This window comes from Hakea prostrata, chromosome 3 (assembly GCF_041222555.1).
Source record: "Hakea prostrata isolate BN-2017 chromosome 3, UWA_Hpros_2, whole genome shotgun sequence".
Lineage (NCBI taxonomy): Eukaryota > Viridiplantae > Streptophyta > Magnoliopsida > Proteales > Proteaceae > Hakea > Hakea prostrata.
This window is the reverse complement of record NC_142602.1, coordinates 5058571-5068390: the sequence shown is the minus strand read 5'-3', so window position 1 is coordinate 5068390 and position 9820 is coordinate 5058571. Positions and strand designations below refer to the sequence as shown.

The following is a 9820-nucleotide window of genomic DNA, read 5'->3' as shown; positions in this document are numbered from 1 at the left end:
TTGTTTGTGGTCTTTTTCTTTCTTTTTTTTTTCCTTCTATTTTAGATGGTTCGGTTGAGTTCCTCTCTCGGGGTTTTTTTTTTTTGGCTTTTGACTTTCCTTTCGTTTTTGGGTGCTCTTGTTTTGTTTTTCTTGGATTGTGGATCCATCGTTTTGATTTTTTCTCGGCCGGGTGAGTGGTTGGTTGTGCGATAATCTTTCATCTCGTCGATCGTTGATTTGTTCCTCTGCTTCCATTTTGTGTTTTTAGGGTTTGGAGGTTGTGATTGTGTATTGCTAAAACTTCATCACCGGTTATCCCTATCCGCTTTCGGATGTCGGTTGTTATTGCTGGGTTTCCATTCTGCTTGTTCGTGATGGGGCGTCGTGGGCAAAAATTCCAAACGGGTTTTTTGTCCATTTAATTAATTCGTTCTTTCTTGTCCTTATTTATCATTTTTGCTACGGAGGCCTGCACTGGCTGTGCTTGGCCGCCTCGGGGGGGGGTTCCTACTTGTTTTGTCTCTGTTAATATTCATATTATATCGATTGTTTGAGTGCAATTTCATTAGGATTTTAATGAACTAATATCAAAAGTGGCATAGTTCATTCGTACAAAAATTGTAGTGCACTAAATAATGTGTTTAAACGTTTTCTCGCACCAATTTAATATCGAAATCGTATTGAACCATTTTTACAAATACTGAAACTGATCGTAACCGTATCAATTAGGTACGGTATGGTTCTGTTTTTGTATTTACAATTGATAACTGTACCGATTTACCAAAACCATACTGATTGACACCCTTAGTGGAATAACAAGAAGAAAAAAAAATGAAAAGATTTTGTGGAAAAAAGTTTGAAATGTGGGTCTCATTTTGTTTTTATAAAATCTCACATATTTAATGGGATTTTGAAAAGGGATGGAGCGAAAAAATTAGTATGTCACGTCAGCAAATAATCTTCATTAAATTAAGAAAGTTTATTTGTCAACTTTCTCACTCCAAGGAAATCAAATAAACCACACTATGGGATTTAATGAAAATTTATACTTTTTCAAACTTTTTCTTACCCCACTTTAGATTTAGCAAACAAATGGTGCCTTAGGGAATGTTATTTTCGAGTTAGTTACCCTCAGAGTTGGGATTAAGGATAGAGGACTACGTTCCCTTCACACGTTTCCATTACATATTTAACAGGGTACCCGAGGTTCACCTCTAGTCTTACTTATTAGTATTCAAGTTGATCACTCTTTCCCACTCTCCTTTTTTTTTTTTGGGGGGGGGGGGTGTTAAGAAGTAATTTATTTAAGAAAAAATTACAATTCAAAATGGCAACCTAAATTGTCTAGTGACAAGGGCCAAGTTAGAACAGGAGGATGGGTAGAATCAATCAAGAAGAAATCAGAAGAGTCTGCAACATTATTCTCTTTTATGAGAGTATGAGAGAGTTCGATAACATCAAAACAAGTAGTTAAATCTCTGTTGTCAAGAATCAACATACGAATTCTCCAGGCCAATTCTGCCATTGCATCCTTTAAGTGGTGAATAATTTCAATGTTATCACCTTCTTTGCTGCGTGAGCTTCAACCTCAATGGCAAACTTGTTTATGCAACCTTCAAATAATCTAAATAGCATTTGATGAAGATGGTCTGAAGATGGTCTTAAGGGCAAGCTAGGTATAGTAATTTCCATCAAAGTCCAACTTATTATTGGTTGGCTATGCGCTCATCTAAGATATTTTTTTAGGGTTTAGATGGCAGAAGTCCTATCTCTAAATACTAAGAGAATGAATCAAAGATATAATTTTTGTAGTTTTCATGCGAGCTCTTCGCATGACATGTAATGGAAAGATGTGAGAGAAGTACAAACTTCTTCAATTCATTTTCTTATGTCACCAGACCATGCATTACATGAGGTCTTTGCAAGTAAAGTGGAAATAAACATGCAATTCTTGTTCATTGAAACTTAATAATTTCAAAATGAATTTTTAATAATAAAAAGTTATTAGAGTAAGTTGAAATATATCTTTTCGTTTTTTGGTCAAAGAGATGTATGCGAAATCTAAATCTAAGATTCTAATCTAAAGGTGGAATAAAAGTCTATAAACCATAATTAGTAAAAATGAGAAGGTCAAAAAGGGGAATTCATTCCGTACAACGTATAATTAGAAGAATAATTCGATTTCAAGAAAAATGGCTATGGAAGTATGGAACCCTTGGAGGTTTTGAATGACGAAAATCATATAATTCGAAATTTCCCAAAAAAATATTTGTCCCAACAGGCATGGCCCAGTACAGGGTGTTGGAAGGCCAAACGCTGAAGATAAAATAAGCCGAGAATCCAGAACAGAGGTTGATCGTTTTCTTCGGCTGGTGTTTGTTTAGTAGGTGAGAGAGAGAGAAAAAAAGAAGAAGAACAAAGTATTCATCTTCTCACACACCTAACCCGTGGGAAAACATTCCAAGACTTAGAATTCGAAAGGAGAAAAAGAGAAATGGCGACAGCAGTATCGTTCTGTTCGACTGCTATTCAATCCCAAATCAATGGGTTCGGTGGAGGTCTTAAGCTCAAAAAGTCATCTCTCTCATTTCCCAATTCAGTCACCTTGACAAGGTAATTTTCTTCATTTTGTTAGTCTCTTCTGTCTTCACGGCATTTGGTTTTGTGGGTATCGACTGTTAGATTGATTGTTTGGGTAGAAGCACTGGAAATTCATGTTTTTTGTTGTCCAAGTTAGGACATTTTGATATTTTAAGTTTTTAGATGGAAGACACTGTTAATTAAAACAAACAATGATGATAACTAATGGGTATCTTTACCGTTAAACATTTTATGTATAATTAAGACGTTAGTTGTTAATTTGCACAGAAGTGCTTTCAAGTGGGATCTGGTTTTGCAAATGAGGATTCATGTATATAAAGGATCAAGCTTTTAGACCCATATTTGGATTTGGAGTTTTATGATTACCTTCAATTCGTTTCTGTTGTATATTAGGTGGTCGTGGGATCTTTCGACTCACTGGTTCATGTCATCCATGGTCTGATATTATCGTGTTAATTTTTTTTTTATTTTTTTCTTCCTGTGTTCAAATTCCAGGAGAAAGCATCAGGTGACTGTGAAGGCATCTGCCCGCGTTGATAAGTACTCTAAGAGCGACATCATTGTTTCTCCATCTATTCTGTCTGCTAACTTTTCGAAGTTGGGAGAACAGGTTTAGTTTTTGAACTTTGATTTTTATTTTATTTTTCTAAGAATATCATTTTGATATATACACCTGAATGAACAAAATTTATACTTATCTGCTTTCCGGGGTTTCCTGCAGTTGATGTATGAAAAACCTAGCATCAGTTCTACACCTTTTTGTGTTTCTAAATATGTATAATTGTCTCAAAAGCAGCCATTTTATCTTTGACAAAAGATTGTAATGGATACCTATCTACTTTCATGGAGCCATTGAAGAATTTAAGCTTAAGCATGTCTTCTGTGCACTTCAAGAAATTTCACTATTCATCTGGCAATTTCTTTTCCTTGATTGACTAGATTTCACTTGTGGTCATGGTAGGTGCCTGTATTTCTTGGATCGACTCATTTTTCATCCATTTATGCTACTCACCGTGCTAGGTTTTTCATACCTAATGCTTAAGATACTGCACATGCCCAAAAAAAGGACTTGAAAACTTAAAAAAGGAAAGGTCACCAAAATGTAACATCAGTGACATCAGTGTTTAGGAAGGAAAAAATTATTATGAGCAGTTCCTTCTGGTAAACTTCCTCCCCCCCCCCCCCGACTTATGCTACTGAGATCATTGAAATATTGATATTGGCATCTCCTTGTCTTTCTATACGTTTATGTGCTCTTTATTTATCAAAAAAAGAGGATTAAATTAAAAAATCCCACTAGTAATCCACTTTTATACTCCTTTTAATTAGGTAAAAGCAGTGGAAGTGGCAGGATGTGATTGGATTCATGTTGATGTGATGGATGGCCGCTTTGTCCCAAACATAACAATTGGCCCCCTTGTGGTTGATGCTTTGCGTCCAGTGACTGATCTTCCTTTGGATGTACATCTGGTATTCTTCTTCATCTTCTTTATCCACCTGAACTACGTGGTGATCCACTGTTTCATATTGTCAATTTTGAAAAAAGTATTACTTGCTTGCCACCTCATATATTATTAGATAAGCTTTTCTGAAATGTGAAGGACAAACTTTTTTCAGATGATTGTAGAGCCTGAGCAAAGGGTACCAGATTTTATTAAGGCTGGGGCAGACATTGTCAGTGTTCATTGTGAGCAAGCTTCTACAATACATTTGCATCGTACAGTTAATCAAGTAAGATCTCACTGGATTTCATGGTTATCCTGATTTCAAGATAGTTTTAGTTGTTGGTCAGATTTAAGGTTCCCTTATTGAAGCTGTTTTTCTCCATTATACAGACCATTTTCTTTTTAATGCTAGTCCCATATGAGTTTCATCTCTGTTCATTGTCGAGGGGTACCCATTGAGGTGGCGCCAGTACTCTTTTGAGATTGGTGAATATCAGGATAGCCTGAATATTTTAGGCCTTCTGTAGTATGCCTGTGTCGATACACTCTTGAAACTGAAATGTCTTGAAGTTGCTTGATAGGGATTATATAGATACAAACCCATGTCAGAGTATTTATCAATAGTGATTAGGCAAGATCATGTAAGTCCAATATGGATACAAACCCATGTCAGAGTATTTATCATTAGTGATTAGGCTAGATCATGATGACTTACACAATAACCATTTTTGTGTCAAACCTGTTCTTGGGCAATGGATTTAATTATAAAAAGTTTCATGCAAGTTTGAACCCATGAACTGTCACCGAACTACATGGTTCCAAGCAACCAAAAAAACAGTTTATCTGTAAAACGGTGAGGGACGGTAAGAAGTGCTGAGCAGGGATATTGTAGCCATTTCATGGCTTTAGTTTCTTGTAGCCTTGATCATCTTATTATCTAAGTATGTTGTTATCTGCTGCCCCCATCCTTTTCTTTCCTGCAACTCAGTTTGAACATTCTTTACATGCATATACCTGTTTCTTATGATTCAGATTAAAAGTCTGGGAGCTAAAGCTGGAGTTGTTCTAAACCCTGCTACCCCTCTAACTGCGATAGAATATGTACTTGAAGGTAATATTAGAATATAAATTGATGCTAAGATTTATTTAGTTCCAGTCTGGAAGTGTCTTTAAAAATTTGTAGGTGAATGGACAGTTATCTTTTTGCACAGCTTCTTCTGAGAACATTGATGTGGTCTTCTGGTTACGATTCCATTGATTTTTTGGCTCCATATTTCTTTTTTGTGCTTAGCTTGTGATAATTGCCTTCAGCCTTTTTATGGAACCACAAGTGCCTGACAATCCAGCATGCATGTTCTACAGTTCTACTAATTTCATATTTTGCTCTCTACTAGATTTCTGATGTGAAAGCAAACTGTTTGGGCAAGTTAGTATCAAGAATGAAATACATTTGTGGTAAACTGATAAAAATGAATGAGATGATAGTCAGGGACAGAACAAACATGATCAGGAATTTGGAAGCCTGAGTGGGATGAGAATGTGGAAATGATTATTCTATTGTTAGATTAAAAAAGGTGAATGCCCCTTTTCCAGCATCATTCCTAGTGACACCAAAATAGTGTCATCAAGTTGAGGAAACTAAACTTTGAAGGTAGATTGTCAAACTAGCTATAGGGCGTACCTAGTGCACGAGGGTCCTGCCACTGAGATTTTATGGCGAGGCTTATAGTGTCAAACTGGCTATTTAGGTGAATTTCCCCTTTTTTTTGGTGGTCATCATCAACTAGGGGGCCCACAGGCCCGGGGGAGGGGGAAGGTATGGTGGGGGCGGAGGTTTGAGCCCATGACCTCCTTGGACTTATTGCCTGTACATAGGAGGCTGCCACCACTTTGGCTGAAGCACTTCCATAATTTCCATGTTTTGTTGCTAAGAGTCCCCCCCCCCTCTCTCTCTTTCCAAGACTCCTCCTTAACATTAACATTGGTTTAGGTTGCAACTATTATATGTAGCTTACTGGACAATTGCTTATTTTATTATTTATTGCCAGTATGATCTTTTAAATATTTGGCTTTGTTTGGGATTTATTTAGTGAATGTGTATGGTGTTGACCACATTGTCTACTCTGCATGTGCAGTGGTTGACCTGGTCTTGATCATGTCAGTCAACCCTGGATTTGGTGGACAGAGCTTTATCGAGAGCCAAGTAAAGAAAATCTCTGATTTGAGAAGAATGTGTGTTGAGAAGGTACTAAGAGATACTAAGAGATGAATTTGCCCCGTCATGATTTCAATTTTTGAATATGGAATTCCAACACATGAACAGAAATACATTTGTCATTTTTATTATTTGCTCACTTATGCAGGGTGTTAACCCATGGATTGAAGTCGATGGTGGAGTTGGTCCTGCAAATGCTTATAAGGTATGTCACTTGTTATTTTGTCATCTTTTCTGAGTGGCAATGCACGCCCCCAAAAAAAAAAAAAGACCACCACACACACAGAGACAGAAAGATGGGTGATTGATAAAGCTTTTTAGGGAGAGGGGGGGGGGGGGGACGACCAAAATTTGTGTCAGGATACAGTGACAAAGATTTAGTGGCTTATTCCACCATATGATACAGATTTGAGAAATGGATAGAAAGAAAAGAAGCTTATATATTATACATACAAGCTGTTTTTTACCTTGTTTTTGCTCTTTTCTGGGTTGGATGGCCAACTTTTCTCCATTTACAAATCTGTTATTCTTTGTGCACGGACACATTACAAAAGAAAATTGTAGCACCATATATTACTAATTATATCAGGGATTATGTGCTTTTTGATTATAAGTTGCATGTCTGCACTGACAATCTGCTGGCAGGTCATTGAAGCTGGAGCCAATGCTTTGGTTGCTGGTTCTGCTGTCTTTGGAGCTAAAAATTATGCCGAAGGTATGGGCTCTTTATTCTTGATGAAATGTTCTTTTGTTCTTTGATATAATTATTCCTACTCTGGCTTTACTTGGATGGACCTCTTGCTTATGTGACCATTTTCATTAATATCAAATTGAAGCTTCACATCAAACTATTCATATATGAAAGTGTTTTGACATCTAATTTGACCTATTGCAGCTATAAAAGGAATAAAGACCAGCAAAAAGCCTGAGGCAGTTGCAGTGTGAAGATTGAGTAACTACAAGTAAATCTGACTCAAGTCAGTATGTAATCTGGTATTCTTTGCTTCCATGTGAGTCTCCTTGCTCATATATTCAATAATTTCAATGAATTTTGTGAAGTATGCATTCAGTTTTGCAATAAACAAAATATCTTCTTGTTCATTCCATGTAGAATAAATAGTCAAGAGTAAAAGAATAATGCCTTTTCTAGATATGCGTGGAACTTTACATTTGATGGATGTGTCAATTGTCAAGTACTCTTCCCTAGAATGAAATAAGACGGAAATAAATCACTATATTTAATGCTCCAAATTGGCCATGAATAAAATTTCTTGACTTAAATTCAATCATGTATCTACCCATGTATGTCTATGCTCCCCTGACTTGCACCCTTTCATAGTCCTGGAATATTTGTAGTTCAGTTTTCCCATCTGGCAGTCTGGCACAACTCCATTCTTATTTAAACTTAACAAGTGAATATGGGACCTTGTGAAATTTTCAGTTACATCATCCTGCCACATGAGTAAGAAGTGCACAAAGCAGAAACAATGGCCCGTTTTCTTAAAATAAATTTTGGTTAATTCTCAAAATAATGCAAATTGAGTACCCCTATGCTGAATTCTTCCTTTCAAGGTCAAGAAAGGACTAAATTTTGAAAGAAATTACCTTTTAAAAGGAAGAAGAGTGTGGGGTTGGACAAGGTTTTGAATTTCAAAAGTTATTTGCTTTATAATAGCTATGGAAAATGTATAATTTTTTTTATGATTATTACAATGTGAAGATCTGATCAGCTTTCTACCCAAAAGAGAAAAAGGAAAACAGCCAATGTTTTTTAGATACTCACCTAACAAAGATATTAGGCTAACATTATGGTTGGGCTTTTATACAAACCTGAACATCATAAAACATCCTTTTTGTGAGAGCAGGGTAACACAACCTCTTTGTGTGAGCTAGGGGTAAGGCTACTTATATTATGAATTATGATCGTCCCCAGACCCTGCAATGGTGGGAGGTTCATCCACTGGATGGACCCTTTTCTAGTTGTGAGTAAACAGCGTGATCATCTCTAGCTAACATTTCTTGAATTATTGAGGGCAAAGCCTATTGTTAGCCCTTGTCAAATTGAGATACTGCTGCACCTATCTTCTGAAACCTTGTGCATTTTCACTGACCTGTGAATGAGCCTAGGTCGTTGCTTATTTGTTCAAGAGGATGGAAGGAAAGATGGGTGGGTCAAATATATTTTTCTAAGGTTCTTCATATTGTTGTTTTTGATGTACTGAGAAACTGCTGAAGTCTTGGCACCGTGATGAGCTGTTTGGCATTTGTAAACATGTTCCTGTTACCCAATGCTTCAGCTGTCCAGTTGAATGCTCTATTGACATGTTCAACAAGTTTGAATCCAAAAGCTGGAGAACAAGAAAATCTATAAGCAAACACTATCCATTAATTTATTTGGCAAGAAAACTAGGTTTTGAAAAGTACAAGATAGAAGGTCGACTTTAGCCGTTACAAGGAGACAACTTCTTTCATCCTTCTTACATCAGTTCTGCTAATGGAAATTGCACATTTATTTTTATAAGCTTCATAAGGCTGGCTACTGTTGCATAATGCATTTGTTATTTTGCTTTCGAATCATGTGTAGGGTTTTGCTCTCATGTAAATATAAATGTTGAAGTTGTTTCATCCTTTATATTTGCTAATGGGTTGGTAGTTTTTCTTCATCTCTGCAGATGAAGATTGCTCAAGACCAAATAAGTGCTTACTTTTAGCTAATTGGCACAATCTGTACAGGTACTTCTGGTAACAATCTGCGATGACCTGTAAAATAAATATGCGAAGAAGTCTCCGATAACCACGAGTCGAATTGATGCAAGTTACTGTAGTATATCCTGTAGAGGGGACTAAGTATTTAAAAAGAAATTTTCATTACTTACCTTCTTGGCTGGTTTTTTGACCATTTGATGTCTTGGGCAGTTCCTAAAACTACATCTTTGTGTATTTATATTTTCTGTCAAATTGTGTTTTTGCAAGGTTGGTAGAATGATATGGAGTTGGTATGGATATTTTGTGTTTTCATCTATTGAATCGAAGGAATTCTATTTTTGTGAGATATCCTATATATGAACACAGCATGTGTAGTAAGAGAATGTAGATCAACAGTGAGAAATTCTCTTGTTCTAATGGATCAAACTATCAACACAGTGACACACACGTAAGTGAAAACAGTGTCTATGGGTTGGTATCTGTGGTTCGGTGGTTTTTTACTGGTAAGCGTCAAATATTTTGATGCACCAGAATCTTTCTTTCTCAAGATAGATGCTTTGAAAGTCCGACCATAATTTTTTGTTTAATTTAACTAGCATTCTAAAATGGAGGCTTTAAAGCACTAACACCCCACTTTTTGTCTGAAAAATACATAGGTCTTTTTTTGTTAGAATGGTTAGTTATATTATCGCAAAGACTATCATACCTTTCTAATAAATCATAGAAGAGAAAAAAAAAAAAAGACATTCTTCTATCTAAGAAGGTTATTTGATGAAGTCATTGTTGTCGAATTTTATTTTTTGGTAAGGATATTTTTAGAATTAAAGAAAAATAACCAGTGGATTAACTGTTTTACTAACATAATGGATTT

At 36.1% G+C, this 9820-nt stretch overlaps 1 protein-coding gene across 4 annotated transcripts; it reads left to right on the top strand.

The window, feature by feature from the left end:
• The first annotated feature begins 2324 nt into the window (after nt 1-2324).
• LOC149020247 (ribulose-phosphate 3-epimerase, chloroplastic) lies at nt 2325-9295 on the top strand. Of its 4 annotated transcripts, none has more exons than XM_089148357.1 (10): nt 2325-2595; nt 3079-3193; nt 3913-4053; nt 4201-4314; nt 5061-5139; nt 6164-6273; nt 6392-6448; nt 6889-6958; nt 7139-7236; nt 8977-9295. In XM_089148357.1, the coding sequence occupies exons 1-9, from the start codon at nt 2477-2479 to the stop codon at nt 7186-7188; spliced, it is 855 nt and encodes a 284-aa protein (XP_089004483.1). In that variant the 5' UTR covers nt 2325-2476; the 3' UTR covers nt 7189-7236; nt 8977-9295. The 4 variants fall into 4 exon arrangements, 2 of the variants coding, with proteins under 2 accessions (XP_089004483.1, XP_089004482.1); XM_089148356.1 differs by having other exon boundaries at nt 8916-9295; XR_016172175.1 differs by having other exon boundaries at nt 2326-2595; nt 7139-7253.
• The last annotated feature ends 525 nt before the right edge of the window (nt 9296-9820 follow it).

Excerpts from the sequence above, each read along its gene's own strand:
- LOC149020247 (XM_089148357.1), top strand. The coding sequence starts at position 2,477 with ATGGCGACAGCAGTATCGTTCTGTTCGACTGCTATTCAATCCCAAATC. Across the intron at positions 3,194-3,912 it reads TTTCGAAGTTGGGAGAACAG|GTAAAAGCAGTGGAAGTGGC; the intron begins GTTTAGTTTTTG and ends CCTTTTAATTAG. Across the intron at positions 6,274-6,391 it reads GAAGAATGTGTGTTGAGAAG|GGTGTTAACCCATGGATTGA; the intron begins GTACTAAGAGAT and ends TCACTTATGCAG.